This window comes from Mesoplodon mirus, assembly GCF_964341445.2.
Source record: "Mesoplodon mirus genome assembly, chromosome: 9".
NCBI lineage: Eukaryota > Metazoa > Chordata > Mammalia > Artiodactyla > Ziphiidae > Mesoplodon > Mesoplodon mirus.
In genome coordinates this window covers 46,310,307-46,328,487 of record NC_138985.1, presented here as the reverse complement: position 1 = coordinate 46,328,487, position 18,181 = coordinate 46,310,307, and the positions used below count along the sequence as shown (strand labels likewise).

Sequence of the window (18,181 nt, the reverse complement as noted above, 5' to 3'; positions counted from 1 at the left end):
AAATTCAGGAGGTTCCCACAACCTCTATTCAAGTTCAGTAATTCACTAGAATGACTCAGAGCTCAGGAAAAATGCTTATCACATTATGATTATATGATTATGATTACTTACATTACCTATTTATGACAAAGGATACAAATCAGACTAGATAAATAAATGAAGAGACACATGCGGTGAGATCTGGGGGGAGACCAGAACACAGAGCTTCTATGGTGCTCTCCCCCCAAGCAATCAGGGAGCAGCATGTTTTCAGCACCTCATTGTTCACCAACCAAGTAGCTCCCCACTGTGCTTCAGTGTCGTAAGCATGATTAATTAAACCATTGAGCATGTGACTGAGTTCAGTCTCCAGCACCATTCCTCTCACCCCAAAAATCCAGCTGGTTCAAAGCTCCATTGGTCTTGCTGGTAACCAGCCCCTATCCTGAGTCATCTCATCTTATTAGCATAAGCTCAAATGAGATCCAATGGGCTCATGAAAAATGAAGACCCTTGACAAATTTCAAGGATTTATTCTCCCTGCAAGGAACCAGGGACAAAAGCCAGTCAAACTCTTTGTTATACAAAAGACTAAAAATGTATTTAATTGGGAATTGGAAAGTTACAGGTGATTTTTAGGCAGAATAGTCAGAAGGGAAAGAGGCCAGATTGATTGCAATGCATTGAGCAATAAATTGGAGATGAAGAAGCAGAAGCAATAAATATAACCTGTTACTGTAAGAAGTTGATTAGGGAGAAGATGATAAAACTTCATTAGAGATGCAAAAACAGAGAGCTCAGGAAAGAAACATATGCAAGTTAACTAAACTAAACATCTTCCCCTCAGGAGCAAGTCTTTAGGAGGTTGCTCTACTGATAGCATGAACTGAAAGTGAGGTTTTACCGGCAGTTCTTAGAGTATATGCAATAGCTTATTAATCCTTCTAAAAAGGATTCTCCTTACATCTTTATTGTTCAGTGCTCCAACATATCCCTTATAACAATGCCCTTATAACCTCATCTCTTGACTTATAATTATGCAGAAATATACAAGTACTTCATACTTGTAAAGGACTCCTATTTTGCAATATGGCAGACCACATACCTTGGAAAAGCCTATTACACTTTTTTTAAATGCAGAAAAATTCATAAACAGCTTTTAAAAGTAACTTTTAAAAGTACCTTTTTAAAAAAGAACTTCAAAAGTATGACTCTCAAGAAAACTCCCTAGAACTAACATGATAGCCAGAAACCAAGGAAGTAAGATGGCAGAGACCTTTGGGTTAACAAGAGGCTTTAGTTTTAACAAATGAGAAGGAATGAGGAATTAGATCTTGAGCCTGTGCTACTTGGTTGGTTAGAACTGTAGCCCTCAAAGATCCATGAGAAGCTATATACTCATTTAAAGAGTAGACTAGAAAAAAGTGCCCTCAGTGAGGAAAGACAAAGTAAAATTGTCTGTCCTGGCTTGGGATTTGGGCCGGGGTGGGCAGGAGGGTGAGCTGGGGGTGGGAGTAGTCTTCTCTGAGAAGTGGTAATGATCATCTATACTTTATACGTGTGTTAGCAATTTGTTTTAACACCACCATAGGATCTACAAAACTTCAACCCAAGAATTGACAAAAGTTGCTGCAGGTTGGAAAAGCCCTTGGGATCCCTGGCAGAGGGAACACAAATTCATGTTTCAGAAACATACCTTCATCCCATGCCCAGAGGATTCCTGCTGATCGAGTCCTGCCAAACATGGGCTTACAATCCAAATTGCAAAGGAGGACACCAATCATCATGAGCAAAAGTGAACAGAATTGAAGAGCTGGAGAATTAAACTACCAAGAATTGCTATTAGCTACAATGTATAAAATGTTTAAATATTGAAAGACAAAACAGAAAAGCAAAATAGAAAAAGACCAATCAGAACTCCTAGAAATTGATAATTATTACAATTGTAAAACTCCTTAAGCAAAAGATTAAAACTAAAGAATGAAATAGAAAACTGAAATTACCCATGAGGCAGTCCACGAGAACAAGTAGAAAATATTAAAGTTGAGACATGAGGACAGGGTAAGGTTTATCATATATAGATGCATACAGATAAAGAAGAAAAAAAGCTATCAGTTGGGAAATGGGACAAGGTCAATATTCAATAAGATAATCCCTTAGGATTTTTCAGAATTGATTTTAAAAAACCATAAAATTCATAAAGGACAAAAAATCCAAAGCAAGGGAAAAAAGATTCATATATTGAAATACCAGAGACACTGCACAAAACCTGAAAAATTCTTACATGCAACCAGACAGAAAAGGCAGATTACTTTCAAGGGATACAATTAGACTGGTTAGTAGACTTCTCAAAGGTATATTAAAGTCAGGAGACAATGGCATAATATATTTTCAAGGTACTGGGGAAAAAATAACTGTACACTTAGAATTTCATACTCTGACCAACCCTACCAAAAGTAAAAGAAATAAGAAATAAAAGTAAAAGAAAATAAATGAAAAGCAAAAGTAAAAGAAATGATAAAAGCTGCCCTACTGAAGTCATCTTGCCTCTGTGGAACCCAAGAATGGAGCATACACAGAGAAGAGAAAAGAACTGGGGTTCTAGCAACATTTTGAGCCCCTATATGCAGACAACCTAATGTCAGCCTTAATTCTGGGGCATCTTAGTGTCTTGAAGTAGTACATCATCATTAATTTGGATTTTTAACCAAAATGTAATGTAAGTTAAAATATCACCATTATCTTAAGCCTGCATACCCACCAGGGGGCTGTCACAGTGTCTCATTTATTCAGAAAATGATTTATCTGAAAGGGACCTTTTTGGGTAGGGTTTGAAAAGAGGTAAGAAAACAGGACAATCAGTTGAGAGTCTATAAAACACACTTTAAAATAACAAAGGAGAATGAGTTCAAAGGACTCCCAGGCAAACAATTGTCTGGTAGCTCTAAGCAAAAATCTTCACTATTTTCTTTATAGAATTTAATTCAGACCAGCTTTCTGCGATTTGACCTGAGGTTAAAACGATGCCAATGCGTCCCACCAATTCAAGAACTTCAACTACTAGTGGTACATCTCAATTAGTTGTGTTTTTGTTTTTAGGATTAAAATTTAGAACAGGGTAGGAGAGGTGGCAGAAAGTAGTGCCTAAATTTCCTGAGGCTACTGGGTCACTATCCTCAACATTCTAAGGAAATGAGAATAAGCAAAATAAGTGTCCCCAATTGAAACCTGTAGTGTTTAGAGCAAACCCTTCCTGATTAGCAGAAACCAGCTTTTCATTGCCCTTGAGCTCTTTTACAACTCTCAAAAATTATAGATAACTGATAGTAAATGGAAAATCATTCTTGCCTGTAAACTTGCCAATAGATTCTGCCCAGTGAAGGTTCAACTGGCACCCCTCGACCCGTGGGGAAAAAAAGTTTTGTCTATTTGTGAATTAATTTCAACATTCCTTTATTCCATATAAATTTGTTCTCCTCTCAATTGTAACATTTGTCTGGTTCCCTCATTAATGAGGGCAATAAACTCCTTAACATGCTCCTTATAACTGCATGAAATAATGATTTTATACTTATGAAAATTATCCCTTAACACCATCAAAAACAAGGCAGTATTTCTTAGACCCCAAATTTCTGAAGTTTTCTTAAATTAGTTGTAAAGATTTTGCTTTAAACCAGCTTTTCAATGTATTTGGAAAGTTTCAGATTTAATTAAAACATAATTTTTATTTAGAAGGCATAATGAGACTGAATCTTACAAATTATATTCTGATTAACAACTTAAGAAAATTAGAGTCTAAAAGCAATTCTGACAAATCTGCAACTAACAAAAAACCACCGAACTGCTATACATGTTTATGTTTTATTAGTCACCTGTTAAATGATAGTCTCAGCATATTAATTGGTGCAAATTAATCTTTTGCCTTTCAGACATACTACCAAAAGAATCACTTTATAAACAATCTTAGAAATTCTCTGAATACTCAAAAAACCCGAATGTTTGATTTTCATAATGAGTTTTAAGTGCTATTTTCCGAAAAGGTAACATAGGCAAAGAGCCATAATTTATTTGTACTGTGGTATGCCTTAGACTTTCTAACTGCCCAAATTATATAGTCTTCCCTAAGAACTTTCAAACTTGTAAAGTTTTACTCAAATTCTTAAAAGTTATAAATCCTTTCTTGTTTTATTCCTCCTCATCACCCCTGCACCTGGCCAAATTGTCTCTTCCACAATCTAGGAGCCTGGAAAAGAGGAAGAGGTCACAAAAAACACAGGAGCCGTGAGAAAGTTTTGTGGTCACTAATGTTCCTGAGCCATAATTTTCACTACATCAAAATACCACTTAGAAGTTATATTAAAAATAAGAAAAATGTTTCATTTTACCTGTGGAATTCTTACATAGGTCTAAATGTAAAAGAAATTCATGTTGTAGAAAGATGAAATTAGGAGCAATTTCCTGAACATGAAAATCCAAATACATATAGATAACTAAATAGAAATCAGGCTCTCTTTCCCAGTTGAGTATTTCATAACTTCCTGGCCACCCAGATGGCTAGGAAGGCTTAGATGACTCCTTCCATTGGTCTACAATCTTTGAAGGAAAATATTATCTGAGATATAATTATTCTTACAGTAATACCACTTTAAATGCTTAGCACTTTACTATGTAGTTAACATATATACAATTTCCAATCCTAAAAGCAACCTTACAAGTCAGCATCTATATTTTTAAAAGGAAAATAAGCTCAAAGAAGTTGAGAAAGTTGAACATATTATACTACTAATAATTAGAAAAACAGAATTGGGCCTCAGTCCGTCCAACTCTATAGCCTATTTCTATTACACTATACTAAGTCTGGGCCATAAATTTTCACTAAGTCTCAAATTTAGACTGCAAACTTAAGTTTAGTATCTATGATGTCATTTACAGGATTTTACTCAGTAATTTTTAAAAAAACAAATATGTTCCAAAGATTACAATAGATCTTTTGCTATCCTGTGTTTATTTTGGTGAAAGAGAAGTGAACCCAGAATTCTTCATCCTAAGATTATTCACTTTAAGGGGTGTGAAAATCTTGCCTGGCTGTTTGTGCTAAAAAATAAACCACTTATAAAAAATTAAAACAAAAATTGGGTGAAATGAGCCAGGTCTGTTTGGGGTTTTTTTGCTTTAAGTCACATAGCTCCTAGACTCTTACAAGATTCTTAGGCTTTTTTTTTTTTTTGTCATGCCGCGGCATGTGGGATCCTAGTTCCCCGACCAGGGATCGAACCTGCACCCCCTGCACTGGAAGCGCAGAGCCCCAACCACTGGACTGTCAGGCAAGTCCCTCTTAGGCATTTTTAGGTAAAGGAATGAAATTAAATATGCAGCTAAGGTCCATCCATGCATATCCATACTCTAATGACATTATTGCATTCTTCTCCAAATAGCTCATATTACATTATGATAAATGACTACCTAGCAAAAGAAATTCCTGAACAGTCTCACGATCTATAATAATATAAACTTCCTAAAACAAATTAGCATAACGTCTTATGTCATCTTTCCCATTTTAATTAACTTGACATTTAAATATTGAATATAATTCCATCAAAATCCAGCAAATGAATATGTGCTATAGCGTTTGCCCCTTTTATCCATTCTCAGAAGTATTTCAATACTTACCCCATGTTCCTTGGCAGCTGTGACAACTTTAAGGAGGACATCTTCCTCAACAAATGGTCTCACAGCATCATGGATAATCACTACTTCTGGCTTTGAGAGTCTACAGTTGGGCTGATCCTCTGCCAGTGCTTTTAGTCCATTGAAAATTGACCTGTGGCGTGTCACTCCAGATTCAACCAGAGAGATGCCTTTATGCTGGTACCTCTGAATAATACACTTCATTGCTTCCATGTTCTCTCCAGTTACTGCCACAACAATGTCCTTTATCCAAGATAGTCTATAAGGAAAGTATGCACACATTTCGTATCAATTGATTCTTAAACAACTAAAGTTAAGCTAGTAACAAAACTGAGTTACTAATTACTACTAATACATCTTCATAGGGACATTAAAAACGGAAAGCTATTAACTAAGTCAATGTTATGCATTTTTAATCATGTCTAGTAAAGGGGTTGATTAAGAATTTGAATTTTTCGTACTATAGAAACATGAATCTAAATATAAGTAGTATTTTTCAATACATAGTGTGAAAGTACCTACATTACAAAGTATAGATTAGGTATAGATATGTATCACAGATCTCTTAATTTAAATTTAAATAATTAGCATATTCATCAGTAGACCGAGAGAAAAAATTTAAGATTATGCTTTTAAATTGCTTTTTTTCCCCAAATAATTCTCTCCATTAAATAGGAACAACCCAAAGCACTTTTGAATTCCACAAGTTCTGTCTCTTTCAAGAAATCCATTGATTTGGCAACAAAGCTGGATAGCTGAACTAAACTTTGCCTACATCAAGGTGAAATGTTTTAGCTTAAATAGGGAAATTATGCTAATTAAGTTTGTATAAGTATAAATCAGGCTCAAATAAAAGAGAAAACTCATATTTTAATGAAATATAAAATTAAAGGAATCCATCTGTTGAGTCAGATACAAAACAAAGCAATTCTTCTGTTCTGAAACACTTTCTTAGACCTACTGACATACAAATGCTAACAGTCCACAGCGCTGAGTGGCAGTGGCTGCAGTAAAGTTGAGCAGAATTCTCTTGAAGACCAGTGTTAACACAGGCTAACATGATTATACACTCAAAGGTCCTCAGCTGACGGGCCCAAGCCAGGAAAACTGCCTCTGGCCCATGATATCAACTCTGATTAAAGTCCACTTAAAAATTTTTATTTTATTTTATTTTATTTATTTATTTATTTTTGCGTTACACGGGCCTCTCACTGATGTGGCCTCTCCCGTTGCGGAGCACAGGCTCCGGATGCGCAGGCCCAGCGGCCATGGCTCACGGGGCCCAGCCGCTCCGCGGCATGTGGGATCCTCCCAGACCGGGGCACGAACCCGCGTCCCCTGCATCGGCAGGCGGACTCTCAACCACTGCGCCACCAGGGAGGCTCTCACTTTAAAATTTAATGGCATTCTTAGCCTCTGAGATGCTACATGTTCATGCTAGACAGTTAAGTCTTGTACTCACTTTTAAAGAGATGAAAGAAGGGTCTGAAAATTACTGAATAATGAAATTAACTAGCGATAAATGAAAAACACTGGGTTGCTTCACTCAACAATTAACCATCTCCTACCTTCTGCTATTGAACAAACCCTTCCTATAACCCAAAACCCCATTCTGCCTGTGGCTACAACAGCACTACACTGATGCACACAACCAAAACTTCAGGGCACACAATCCTTTCATTTTAAGTCCTTTCCTCTAACAAGTATTTATTGAGCACTGAATAAATGATCAGAATTGAGTACACAATGGAAATAGTTACTGCTTTCATAGAGCTTACAGGTAAAAAAAGAACACCAACAATTTCAAGCTGCAATAAAGTGCTGTGAAGGAGAGGTCCAGGCTCCAGGATTGCATGCAGCACAATATTTGACCAGCACAGAGAAGGCCAAGATAATGCTCCCTAAAGAAGCAGAGTTTTCTCTTCAAGTGGCAAGAGGCAGGAAAATAGGCAAAAGGATTTGGAGGGAGAGAGAGAGGGATGGTTTAAGCAGAGGCCGTGGCAAGGTTCTGAGAAACTAGGATGAAATGGAGGAGAGTTCTTTAAGCACAGATAAGAGCCCATGAAGAGGCTGGAGGACCAGACAAGTGATGGGCTGGGCTAGGCCATGGAGTCCTCCAAGGCCATATTAGGGGTTCTAGTCTTTAATCTTAAAAAATAGGAATCTAGAGAAAAGCTTTATGCAGGACATTTACACTCAAATTAATACTCACCTCCCCCAGTATTCTATGCTGTTCAATGACATAATGGGAACTGTGGTAGTCAGAATAATAACCCCCAAATGATGTCCATCACCTAATTCCCAAAACCTGTGAATATGTAAACCTACTTATCAAAAGAATTTTCTATATGTAATTAAGTTAAGGATCTTGAGTTGGAGATCATCCTGGGCTATCTGGGTGGGTCCAATATAATCACAAGAGTCCTTAACAGTGAAAGAAAAGCAAGTGAGTGAGGGAGAAGATGTGGTAACAAATGCAGCACTCATTATGACACAGGACCGTAAGTCCCAGAACGCAGGTGACCTCCAGAACCTGAGAGAGTAAATGGATTGCCATCTGTCAAGTAAATGGATTGTCCCAAGAGCCTCCAAAAGGAGCACAGCACTGTTAACACCTTTATTTTAGCCTAGTGAAACCGATTTTTTGACTTCTGACATCGAAAAGTTTAAGAATATATGTTGCTTTAAGCCACTTAGTTCCATGGAAATGTTTACAGGAGTGATTGCAGCTTCTAATTTTAGAGCATAAACTTTACTCTGGTGCAAGATGGAGAATAGATTGGGTAGAGAAAGCATGCGGATAGACCAGGTAGGAAGCTGCTGCTGAAGTCCGAGCGAGACAATGATGGTAGCCTGTCTATCAGATGGTGCTTGTGGATGAGATTTAAGAGATGGTAATCTTCCTGAGTTACAGGTAATAATCCTCCTGAGTCAGTAAGAAAAACTGGCAAAATAAATAATTTATCACTTAATATGAAATAGCTAACATCGATTAACTTAGTAAGTCTTAAGCATTAGTCATGTTTTAACTCATGTAATCCTCACACTCTATACTATCTCATATGGGAAACATCAGAAGGATCTGATACACAAATACATCGTACTTTATCTTCCTATACTGCCATCTGATGCCAAAAAATACTTTAAAATATCTTTACCATTTTTCATCAAAATACAACATTCCATCCTCTAGAATGTAAGCTCCATGATAGCAAGGAAATAGCAGTTTTGCCCATTGCTTTACGCCTAGTAGGTACTCGATAATTACTTGTTTTATCAATAAATGATTTGTCTGTCTCATCTACCAGGATCTTACAACATAGCATAGTTTGAAGGATTATGAAAACAGAAAGCTCTGCTCATCAACCTGAAGAGAGAATGAAAATCAATGAAAATGACTTCCCTCTGCAATATATTGTTTGCTGATTGTTTTGTTTCAATGAGTTTGACTCTTTACTCTGATTTCTAGATTCTAAGGTTCCAAGGATGACTGGGATTACTTATGTCTTGTCAGACACCTTGGGGGAATTTTAATCGTAAGCAAAGCAAAGCAACACCACTCACAGAATACCAGACCAGAAAACATGTAGTTATGTGAATAGGCAATGAGGAGGATTCTGGAATATGACTAAGTGTAGGTTGCTTTGTAATCCATCCATCCCCCACTTCTATCACTGCAAATTTAACACTGCTAGAACTTACTCTATTTACATGGTTTAAAACTTATACTGTGCTTAACCAAGTCTTTATCAAGTGACAGTTCCTCAGTGCCCGCTAGATGTAAGGTTTCCCAAGGTTCTGTCTCCCCTGGCACAGCTGTGACCCAGGCAGCCATCTCTCCCATTATTTCTGCAATGGCCTCTTAACTCGTCTCCTCCTCCTCACTTAATCAACACAATCCACTCTTACCACTTCTAGATGACTTCGCTCAAATGTAAACCTTAGGCCATCCCCTGCTGGCTCTTGAGCAGGACACTTCAAGACCTGATCTCAGCCTTCTTCTCCCTGCACCACATCGTCTCTGCCACGCCCCTCTTTCTCTGACCGTCACATTGTTTCACATCCAGGTCTCCGCTTATGCTGCTTCCTCTGCCTCTCAACATTATCCCCCATCCTCATCATTCCTCCACCCCCACCCACACCTGGCTGAGTCCTACTGTTCCTAGCTGTCAGTTCAGATGTGGCTTCCTCCAGCAAGCTTTCCTTGACAGTCTGGGTGCGGCATCTCTGCTCTCAGCACCCAGAGTACTCTTACCGCTAGAGTCTTATCAAGCATTGTACTCTTTCAATTTTACCTCCCTCACTAGGCTGCCAACTCACAGTAAGCAAAGACTATATCCCAGGACTTGGCACATACTAAGCTTTCAGTAATATTAATAGTAGCAATAGCAACTAAGATGTATTAATTGTTGGCTAAGTGCCATGTACTGTTTGGAGCATGTGTCTGTAATATTTCACTTAATAGTCACATCGGCTCTGAAAGAAATCCCTATTATCTCCATTTCACAGATGGCACAGAGGCAGTGACCTGCCCACGATTATACAGCTAGGAAATGAAGGGACCTGGGTATACCCCAGTATGACTTTGGAGCTCACACTATAAACCTCTGTAAAAGCACTAACACTGAGGTAAAAAAATCCATGAGAGAAAAAAAAAAATCACGTCTGGATCGTCATGTCCCCAGCAATTCATTTATTTTGAACAATAATGCTGCATTTGTGGTCAAAAAATGGTCAAGTTTATTTCTTACAATTTAAGAATAAGTATTCCTTCATTTATGTGTTCATTTAGTCATTCAGAAAACATCCAGTAAGCATCTGTCATTTGCCAGACATTATACTAGTCACTGGTAATCCAATAACAAACACCAGCAGAATTCTTGACCTCACAGACTATGTATCAAGAAGTATCTGTTAAATGAATCAATGAATAGATAAGAGGAAGCTTAAACAATTAGTAATAAAACGTGCTCTTGAGTTTATAGAAAAGTTTAAAAGTAATCAAATCTATTTAGTTTATTAATAGGACATCACACTAAGTTTGTTTTTTTAAATAGAGAAGTTTTAAGTACATGTTCAACTATATCAGTGGACAGGATTTTTTTCTAAGGCAAGAGCTTAACGTGTGCCCTAAGCTATCACCTTTTACTTTCCATAGTCTATTCTATCAGGAAAAAAAAAAGCTAAAAGCAACTTTTAAAGACATGTTGCTTTTTTGACCAAAATTACATGAAATTAAATGTTAATTTAAAATATAGAATAATGAAGATGGAGAAAGATAGGACATTGCTTGACAGTAGTCATTCAAACATCTGAGTTAATGAACTCTCAAAAGTCAATCCCAATTTTACTGGAATGCCTTAAAATATCTATAAAATGATTACCTATGTTCCAACAAACAGAAAGCAGTCCAAAAAAGTAGATATAGATTAGACAGATATACTCGTGGCCTAAGACTTCTGAAACAATTTTATGAGGCTCTAAATAGAAAAATGTTTTAAACAAGTGTTTCTCAAATTGCAGATTTCAGGACCCATTAGAGTATCATCAAATCAATTTTGTAAGTTAAGATTAACAGTTTTGAGTCAATAAAATTAATACAATAGTAAAATTCGAACGCATACCAAGTAGTAAGGACAGATTGTTTTCATGAAATTCTCTTCCAAATATGTTGGATGTAGTTAAGTATGTGTCACTGAGTCATGAGCAAAATCTAATTCTTATAACAGGTCACAATAAAAAAGTTCGGAAAGCTGTTTTACACAACTCTTAAGGGATAATGGGCTTGTTATGCTATTTTGTTCAGCAACCAAGCATACATCCAGCACTTGCAAGCCTTTATAAGTACTGTTTGTGTTTCAAAGGATTTATTCACATACTTTTCTAGTTATAGAATTAAAAGCCTTTTACAGTATTAAAATTTAATATGTAGAATCATGGCACTAAGAAAGGCCTTAAGTACCTCACACAGTGCCTAGTGATCAAATATTTGCTGAATAAATGAATCTGGTCGACCTCCTTAGCCGAAGGCAAGGCCACACTGAACCCCCTGTAGCTGGATTTTATCAAGTGCTGAGTATTTTCTTCCTAGCACATTCCATAGGCAAATACAAACTTAACCTCAAGCTCCATTACACCTACCGACATTTTGAGGAAAAAATACAGTATCTCAGATGTAATCTTCTCCCAGAATATTTTAAGATTTATTATATTTAAATATATTTCTATTAATATGTGTATTATATTTTAAAAATAAATATTACTTACAGGTATATTGTGCTCAGACAGTTCAACAAGATCAGCTGAAAGTAGATTTAAACAAATGTTTTTAAAAAACAGATGCAGGGACTTCCCTGGTGGTCCAGCGGTTAAGACTCCACACTCCCAATGCAGGGGGCCCGGGTTCGATCCCTAGTCAGGAAACTAGATCCCGCACACCACAAGTACAGATCTGGCACAGCCAAATAAATAAATATTTAAAATAAATAAAAACAGATGGAAAAATCAGGCCCTGTTAACACTCCTTAAGTGCTCTCACCCAGGCTGCAAAAGTTTGGCTCCAAGGGACAGTGACAGCTGTGGTGCACTGACAGGACAGTTGTCATGGAAATTAGGCCTCCGGATTGTACTGTGGCCATAATTTATAGATTCCTCCTTCTCCATAAACACCCTGATATTTTAGAAGGAAAATACCAAATTGGTGTGAAGGGGCTGGCTCCTGACCGCCTTGACAATGTCAAGGCTCTTTAATATGGCCCATAAAGGCTCCCACTGGTCAAGCCCAGACTACCAGTCTTGGTCTTCTCTCTTGTCTCACAGTAGCCACAGGGGGGCCAATGGGAACTGAAATCTCCAATTATCTGACCTGTGCAAAACACAGTCCCACTCTATTTCTTCTACAATACAGGCCTCTTCCTTCCCTTGACTCAGACTTAACCCTCAGACTTAACCCTTTTATTAATGAAGCATCCAGACAAAATGTTTAAGTCAAATTCATATATCTGAGCAATCACTCAAAAGCATCCTAAATTCATCTCTTTTTCTGAATCTTTAGTATAATTAATCACTAAAAATTGCCAATTCCTATCTTCTAAATATTTCTCCTGTCTTCCCTACTCTATTCCTACTTTCAGCTTAATTCAAGCAATCAGTATTGCTCATTTGGATTAACATTTATGCTTTCTATTCTCTTGTTCTAACAGAATTTGCAGTGGTTTTCAGAAACACAGTAGGACAGAACAATTTTTTTAAGTACACAAAAAATATTAAAAGAAAACTTTCAGAAGATCAAATAAGCCAGAAGTTAATCCACTGAAAAACACCATGGAGTCTTTAACAGTTACTAAAAATGGACTTTCATCGATTTTCCAAGTAATAAGAAAGCCACCCAGTCTCAATCACAAAATCCATGGTTTCCAGAACATACAAATTGACAAAATGAATTTTTCATCTGGATTTATCAGACTCGAGGAGCCTAACTCACATTAACCAAACTAAAAAGGCTCTGAAACATGAATTTGAATGCCAACGTATTAATATACAACGATACACGTTACTATCACAACGTCCGCAAAGTTCTTTACCAATGCAACAGCATATTTTCTTCCTATAAAAGATTTCTATGGGAAGCCAATTTATAATAACAGGTTCTGATGAGCATGAAACCTTATCAAGAAACATCTTAAGCAGTGTCCTCAAGAACTCAAGAAACCTCATGAGCTATGGAGAGGGCTGTGCCTGACTTCGTTCAAATCTACTGTCAGGGAAATTCCCACCTAGTCCACAGCCACCAGGGGTCTGAATAAGCATGACCAAAGTGTGCCTCTCTGACTTGCTTTCACTGTAGTTGTCATTTGAGTCTATTTAGCTATTCCAGGTTAACCAGCTCTCCTTAATAACACTTACTTTCCCTAGGTATTTGAAGCCAGAAATTAGACTGCCAGCAGGAATTTTTATTTCCTATTTCAGACCTGGGAATACATTTTTTTTAACCTGTAAAATTTAGATATCAGTTGATCAACTGCGAGTAGATCTTACAACCGAACTGTCAGAGCTTTATGCCCCTACCAGTAATACCACTGCCACATGATTTCTTAGAACAACGCTTCCTTTTGCAAACTCAGGTCACAAATCTTTATGAGAAGGATTAATACCCTTGACCTCAGTTCCTTGTTAACAAAATAAGAAAAATCAAAGTTCTCTTCAAGTTATAATCTGTGGTTCAATTTATATTTTAATTCCCCCTAAAAGGCCAAAATGAAACTTTAAAACTCTTAGAAATGTTTTCAGTCAACTTCTGAAGAACTTTGTTCTTACTACAACCTACAAATTAGTTACACTTGATCCTTTTAGTATAACGCCTGTAATGCAGATCTGAACAAGGTGCATAATCTCAATATACTTTGTGAACATATAAACATATATATTCTTCTACACATATAAAAGCTAATTGTAATATATACACACACATACAACTAGTTCAGATGGACTTTGAGCCTCCATTGATCCAGTGAAAGCCTTTAGCCAACATGTTTAAGATTTGAGGGTTCGGGCTTCCCTGGTGGTGCAGTGGTTGAGAGTCCGCCTGCCGATGCAGGGGACACGGGTTCGAGCCCTGGTCCAGGAAGATCCCACATGCCGCAGAGCAGCTGGGCCCGTGAGCCATGGCCGCTGAGCCTGCGCGTCCGGAGCCTGTGCTCCGCAACGGGAGAGGCCACATCAGTGAGAGGCCCGCGTACCGCAAAAAAAAAAAAAAAAAAAAAAAAAAAAAAAGATTTGTGAGTTCAGAGATTCTTTTAAATCTCATTTCATCTGATAATTAGTTTAAGAAATTTCAATGGCACACAAGTAAACCGTGGCTAAACTAGAAAAATGTGTATTTTTCCAATTTCAACTGAAGCAGAAAAACAATATGAAGTCCCAGACAATTCACAAGACAAACCTCTCAATGTCTCCTCCAACTTCTCAGTTATGCAAAGACAGGTGCTTTAATGCGTAGCACGTTTGAAAAGTAAAGTACTTCCTTGAGTCTACCTTAAGTGCTAAGGATCTCATTCGAAAATGACAACGTGGCTCTTAATTTCTCTATGGCCATGGAGCACTTCACTCTGCCATTGGCTGTGCTGGTTCTGAGCCTGAGGCTAAGCCCTCAGTGTTCTGACAGGGATCTGGGAGCCTGTTTTTTTTTTTTTTTTTGAAGGTTTCAACCAGTTGCCTTTACAGCTGTAGACAGTTGTTCTCTGTCTACCCTACCTTAATTGGTACTTTTAACTCCTGAGCCTTTCCAAGGTTCTATGACTGCAATCAACTTGCTTCCTTCACAGCTCTTCTACCTCAAGGCTTTAACAGGCTTGAGCCTGTTAAAACTGACTGGTTATCACTTCTCTACCTCCTTTCTTCTAGAGCTTTATTGTTCTCTTATCTGCCCCACCTCCTTTTGCTTTCACGTTTCCTTTGTATGGCTATACATTTTTACTTGCTTTGGGTAGGTAAGTCAATGAGTAGAAATAAATGTTTACATGGCAATAACTGAAAACCAAACTAGTCATTTTTTTTGCATTTCCCTATCCCATTTTGGGGCCAAACTTCAGGGGTAACCTCCTTCTAAATCCTCTTTAGTTCTTTACATTGACTCTCAGTTCCAAAAGACAGGAACTTCCATAATTTATCTTTCAGGATGAAATGACCTAGGCCGTTTAGCACCACACTCTAGGAGAACTATCAGCAGTCTACTGAGCTCATCTTTTACCAATAGAAGGGCTTTCATTTGGCAAATGGCTAAGAAGCACCCATATATACATCCCTGTGATACAAGGATTCCAAGGATTTCCTGAGACATACTCCAAAATAACCATATTCCATAAATTCTTCAGGCATTCTAATAGTTTACAAAGAATGATCCCCGAAGTATTTCAAAATGGAGGTTTTGATTAGTTACTACTGCTATTAGGATTTTATTACTGGTGTGATCAAATTAAGTAAAAACAGAAGTGTTCCATCTTACTTTACATCAACAAGGCCTTTCCAGAATATTCTTGTACTTTAAAACTGATATTTTTTAATATCCACCTATCTCCTGCTGCCTCAGAAGAGGCAAAACTGCAAATACAGAAGTTTTGTGGCGTTTTTCTCCATACGAAGGTAACTCAACGTAGAAACGTCTGCACTCCCTTACATCTAAATGCTTAATAGATAAAGATCCTGCTAGCCGAGCTCTATTGTGTCCCCTATTACCTGCATAAATGAGCTACGTTGTCACAATATCTGTGACACTAGAATATTGGAGGAGCATGAATCAACTACTCAGAGAAATGGAAAACTACAGAAGCGAAAGAAGCACCTGGAAGGCTTTCAATGTTTGTATGAGTTTCACATGTAACCACCAGCCTCCGAATCAAAGGTGATTATGGGTCTTCACACTTCCACTTACTTTCTGAATAGTGTCATCTGGAAAAATTACCATATGCAAAGCAACTGGGGCCCTTGGCTTCTGGGGTGTGTGAAAGCGTGGGAGGTAGGGGTCTGTTTTCCGGATAACATGCTACTGTCCTTTGACTAGAACCTCATTAGCTTCGTCTTCATTAAAGCCGCCTAAAGCAAATGGTTCATGTCAATCCACGTGAAAACATATTCCCACAGCTCCACACTGGCTTCTATAAATTTAAACACCATAACAACACCTATGTGGACCTTTGTACTCCCCCTGCTTCCCATCCCTCCAGCCATTACACACGGCTAAAAACAAGCTAAAATAACATACCCTTCCTTTTCACCTCCTTCGATCCTCACTACTACTCCCCTGGTCCTCCTTATCCCATTCCTTTTCCCTCCATTTCCCCAGCTAGTCCGTTTTCGAAGATACAGCATGTAGTTAGCGCCCTTAAATCCGTTTCCACCACGGAAAGGTTTGGATTAAATCCTGCTTCTCGGTCCACCTTCAGTACCTAGTAATTAGCACAGTATGTCTCATATCAGATCCTCAGTTAATATTTGTTAATAGTTGATAAAAAGAATGACCAAAGGCCCATAAAACTATATTGGCAAGTAAAATCTAGTTTGCAACCAGATTTAAATCTAATTTGCAACTCATCACCCACGCATGCGCGAAGATAGCCGCTGAGAGTGAAGAATGAGCGTGAGACAGAATATGGGACAGGGACAGGGAGACTCCTAAACCAGCTTCCCATTAGTCCCCACAGGCCCCGGGGTTGGAACTAAACGTCCCCCGCGCTAACCCAGTCAGTCTTGAGGGCAGCTCCACAGGCCGGCGGCTGGAGCAGTAAAAGGCTCCGTGGGGAAGCCCCAGTCCCGGCGGGGCAGCCCCAGGCTCCGCGCCCGTCTGTTAAAGGGCCAGAGCTCCCCTTCCGTGAAGGGCTAGCGGGAATGGAGCCCGAACTGGAATGACCGAGCGGGTGGAGTCCGGCCCCGCCATCCGCCGAGAGCGGGTGCCAGCGCGAGCACAGCTACTGGAGCAGGTGCCGCTCGCGGGTTGCCCTGGGCTTGAGGGCGGGGAGCAGGGGGCCGGGGACCGCAAGGCGCGCTTGACGCCGCATTACCTCTCCAGGGCCTGCAGGGTGTAGCTGATGAGCGGCCTCTCCAGGATGGGGCAGAACTGCTTCGGGGTGGGGACGCCCATCCTCTCCCCGCTACCCCCCGCCGGCAAAACGGCAGCCACGGCCGGCGCGCTGCACCCGGCTTCGGCCCCGGCCCCGCTCAGCAAGGAGGCCGAGGCCGCCAGGTCGGCGCCGCGCAAGCCGCGCAGGCGAGGCCCGGCCCCCGCGGGCCCAGAGCCGCCAGGCGGCCATGACTCCATGGCGGCGGGCGGCGGGGCGGGCTCTCCTCGCCCCGGGCCACTGCGCCTGGGCTCTGCTCCTGCCCTAGGCTGGGGTCGCAGCGGGGAGGGCGGGCGAGGGCAAAGCGCGCACACAGGCAGCGCCCACCCGAGCCGCGCGGGCCAGGCCGTTGTACGGCCCCGGGGGACGATCCAGCTGCCGGTCTTCCCTCCCGGCGCGTCTTCGGCCTCTGTCCCGAGCCCAGCGCCCCGGAAGGGCTGGGTTTCCCGGCTCTCGGCTTCTCCTCTGGCAGGCCCAGCAGTCGCCGCAGGTGGAAGTGTCAGCCCTCCTTATATATGCCTAAGGGTCTCCTTAAACCTTAACAGCTGTGCGCAGGCAGTAGGGGTCAGGACTCCCTCCCATTCCTCTCCCCTTGAAGAGATTTGAAGAGATTTGGATGCGAGCCACGAGATGGGACAGAAAAATGTGCACCTTAGTTATCTGGCTTTCATTCGCTCATGAGGCATCCTGGTTCCATCTCGGGTAAAGACAGGTGGATGGGCAAATATTATGAAATATCAGTAAGCCAAACTGCAGCCGTTCCCAAATTTGTCTGCAAATTGGAAACACCTGGGGAGCTCAAAAAATGCTGACGCCTATGCCCCACCCTCAGAGATTGGGTTTAATTGGCCTGGTGTGTGGCCTGAGAGTTTAAAGATATCCCCAGGTGATTCTAATGAGCA

General features: G+C 39.8%; 1 protein-coding gene across 4 annotated transcripts in view; it reads right to left on the bottom strand.

Annotated features, from left to right (window-relative positions):
- The window catches only part of CRPPA (CDP-L-ribitol pyrophosphorylase A), a 299,753-nt gene extending 281,938 nt beyond the window's left edge, over positions 1 to 17,815 (bottom strand). For 2 of the 4 annotated variants that reach the window (XR_014295064.1, XM_082633139.1), the window contains exons 1-2: positions 17,223 to 17,808; positions 5,650 to 5,926 (exon numbers count right to left, since the gene is read on the bottom strand). Coding sequence is in view for 3 of the 4 variants with exons in the window: in XM_082633139.1 (XP_082489265.1) it covers positions 5,650 to 5,926; positions 17,223 to 17,479 (534 nt within the window). In the remaining variant the exon portion in view is untranslated. Of the gene's footprint in view, positions 1 to 5,649; positions 5,927 to 17,222 lie in introns of all 4 variants that reach the window. The other 2 variants (XM_082633141.1, XM_082633140.1) reach the window with 2 other exon arrangements.
- Positions 17,816 to 18,181: the final 366 nt, after the last annotated feature.